Source organism: Penaeus chinensis, chromosome 2, assembly GCF_019202785.1.
Source record: "Penaeus chinensis breed Huanghai No. 1 chromosome 2, ASM1920278v2, whole genome shotgun sequence".
Classification (NCBI taxonomy): Eukaryota; Metazoa; Arthropoda; class Malacostraca; order Decapoda; family Penaeidae; genus Penaeus; species Penaeus chinensis.
In genome coordinates, this window is record NC_061820.1 from 42,533,044 (window position 1) to 42,535,543 (window position 2,500).

Below are 2,500 nucleotides of genomic sequence, written 5' to 3' on the forward strand. Positions count from 1 at the left end.
CATTCACCAAAGGGGAACAGTTGAAAGTAGGACATCTAGTGTCAGTATGCCCGAAACCAACTCTAACTTTATACGCAAGAATCATTTTGAAACCTCAGACAGGAAAGAAGCCTTCCACAGAGGTCAAAGCTATGCTTCAACACGTAGTCTCAATATTGGCGGTCACCTGTCATCTGGAAATTTTGTTAGAAGAAAATACAGTACTATAAGTTTGAGAAGAGTAAGAAGAAGAAGTACAGCAAGTAAAAAGGTAGGAGAGGCATGATATTTATAATTGTTACAAAAGAAAAACTCGTGGAGTCTTGTTACGGTGATTTAGTAACAAGGCTTTATCTATTATGAAGTCAAATCATTTTACTGTTAAAATACAGCAGCAGTTTAGAATGTGTTTAAACATTTTACCTTAAATTATATGGGTCATATAGCAAGTGTTCCAGTTTGCAAAAAGTAAATGCTTCTGTAGTTAAGCAAGAATTCAGAATTAGATATATCAGATGTAAGTAATCTCTGGTATTTGAATTGCAGGCAGCAGATGCAGCCTGGAGTTCTAGCAACATTAATGGCAGTGGTAGTAATTTGGATCAACAGAGCAATGGAAAGTCGTGCATTGTTACAGTGGCTGAGGTCCATACAGAACCTCCCATTCAGCAATCTAATAATTCCGGTAGGGTTGGAATAATCTCCTGTGAAGTTACTATGAAGGCTTTGATATCCTTGAGAGAAAAAAATTCATTTATGGCTATTTATAAGAATATATAGTATTATTAGGACACTAGTTCCTAAACTTTTTACCTTTACACTCCCTCTTGTGATTGATTTTGCCTGTGCACCATGCTCCTACTCCTCACTTTGTGGACCCTAATGAATAAATAATTTAACTGAATTTAACAGGGAGACCTAAAAATGAATGATTTTAGTCCTTAGTGAGCAAAATGTTTAATTAAAGCTGCAAAGCTTTGTCCTTTGTGGAAATCAATCATAGCCCCAGTTTAAGTCTCTCTCTCTAAACCTTCACATGTTAATAAACATTGGTCTAAAACAAAGGTGTGGTAATAGATGTTTATTTTTTTGGTTTTTTCTATTTGTATGTTCTTGTGAGGCAAACGAGAAATATTCCATTAACTACAGGAACTAACAATTTCAGAGAATGATGCTGTGAAGCTGTTGGCAAGGACATTGACTAATGTTCTTCAGGAACAAGAGAACACGTATCCAGAAAATCAGAATGAAACTTTTGTGGCAACTACACATGTTGCTGATCCAGTTACATCTCAGAGTCAAGATTTTGGGGTATGAATATATTTTTTGTGGTCTTTATCTTTCTCTCTTTGGTAATGAGATTTTACTTGAGCAAGTTCAGCGATAGACCTTGGTTATCATGGGAGGTGAGAAGGCCTCCAGCAGTATAACTGTTGTCCCAGAAAATGATGTCAGTTTCAATACTAAACTGAAATGTATCCATTATTATAATAATAATAATAATTATTGTTATTATTATTATCATTATTATTATTATTATTGTTCTTGTTATTTCTAAACATCATAACATATTTTTGAACCTGTCTAGGTAAATTTTGTAATATTTTATGCAACATTAACCTAACATAAAGGCTAGTGTTACTTGTAGTGATAAAATGAAATGGGAAGAATATCCACCTTGACTAAAAGTTTGTTGTTAGGAATGTCCAAAATTGTTAGAAAATGTCTTAATGGGGCCTTCTATGCAAACTTTTGTAATTGTACAGTAAGTTCAGTTTAGTTACATGCTGTTGTGTAGTATTTCAAGGATCAAATAGACATAATATACTTCTTTTCAGGAATTATGTGCTCCTCACCCACTTACTGGCTGTGAATGCTTAATCTGTATGCACCTCTCCAGTGACCCTGACTGTCACCTGTATGCTCTCACAACTGAGTATGTCCTACATTATGTGAATTAGTTATAACCACAAAACCATTACATTTTTCATTACAAATTTCTCTTTATCATATGAGTATAAGGAATGTCTCTGTTTCATAACACAAAATACTGCCAATAGTATCAGTACTAGACGTCATACTTTCAGCACTGTAGACCAATTGTATGTTGAAATTCACTTTCAGGGAAGGAGCATTACTACCTCCAGGGAGTCGTGTGCTGGTGCGCGGGGATCACGTGGGCACTGTGTTGTATCTTGGTCATGACAAGTACCCCACAAAACAGATGAAAAGTTACTTTTGGCCTTCACAAGAGCCAGCTGAGAATACTAAACACCAAGCTATATCAGAAGAGAGCATGGAAGCTGGCATAAATATTGCAGAAGATGAAGTTCCTCCATGTGTGCCTGTCAGACCAGTGGGTGTAACCATCAGACTTTGGCCACCAGGTATGAATCACTGAACACTAGAATACCGGTATGGTGTACAAATCTATGTATGTTAATCTTCCCTCTGATTTTCAACTTGCATTGATGTATACACTTTTATTTCAGATGCTGGGCAAATGTTTGTACCTCTTAGT

General features: G+C 35.8%; 1 protein-coding gene across 2 annotated transcripts in view; it reads left to right on the forward strand.

Moving 5' to 3' along the window:
• LOC125032203 overlaps nt 1-2,500 on the forward strand; it is a 31,944-nt gene that overhangs the window by 20,884 nt on the left and 8,560 nt on the right. For both annotated transcript variants that reach the window (XM_047623291.1, XM_047623298.1), the window contains exons 3-8: nt 1-250; nt 526-664; nt 1,145-1,290; nt 1,818-1,915; nt 2,104-2,366; nt 2,472-2,500. The exon at nt 1-250 is cut by the window's left edge and continues 276 nt beyond it; the exon at nt 2,472-2,500 is cut by the window's right edge and continues 1,007 nt beyond it. In XM_047623291.1, coding sequence (XP_047479247.1) covers nt 1-250; nt 526-664; nt 1,145-1,290; nt 1,818-1,915; nt 2,104-2,366; nt 2,472-2,500 — 925 coding nt within the window. The remainder of the gene's footprint in view (nt 251-525; nt 665-1,144; nt 1,291-1,817; nt 1,916-2,103; nt 2,367-2,471) is intronic.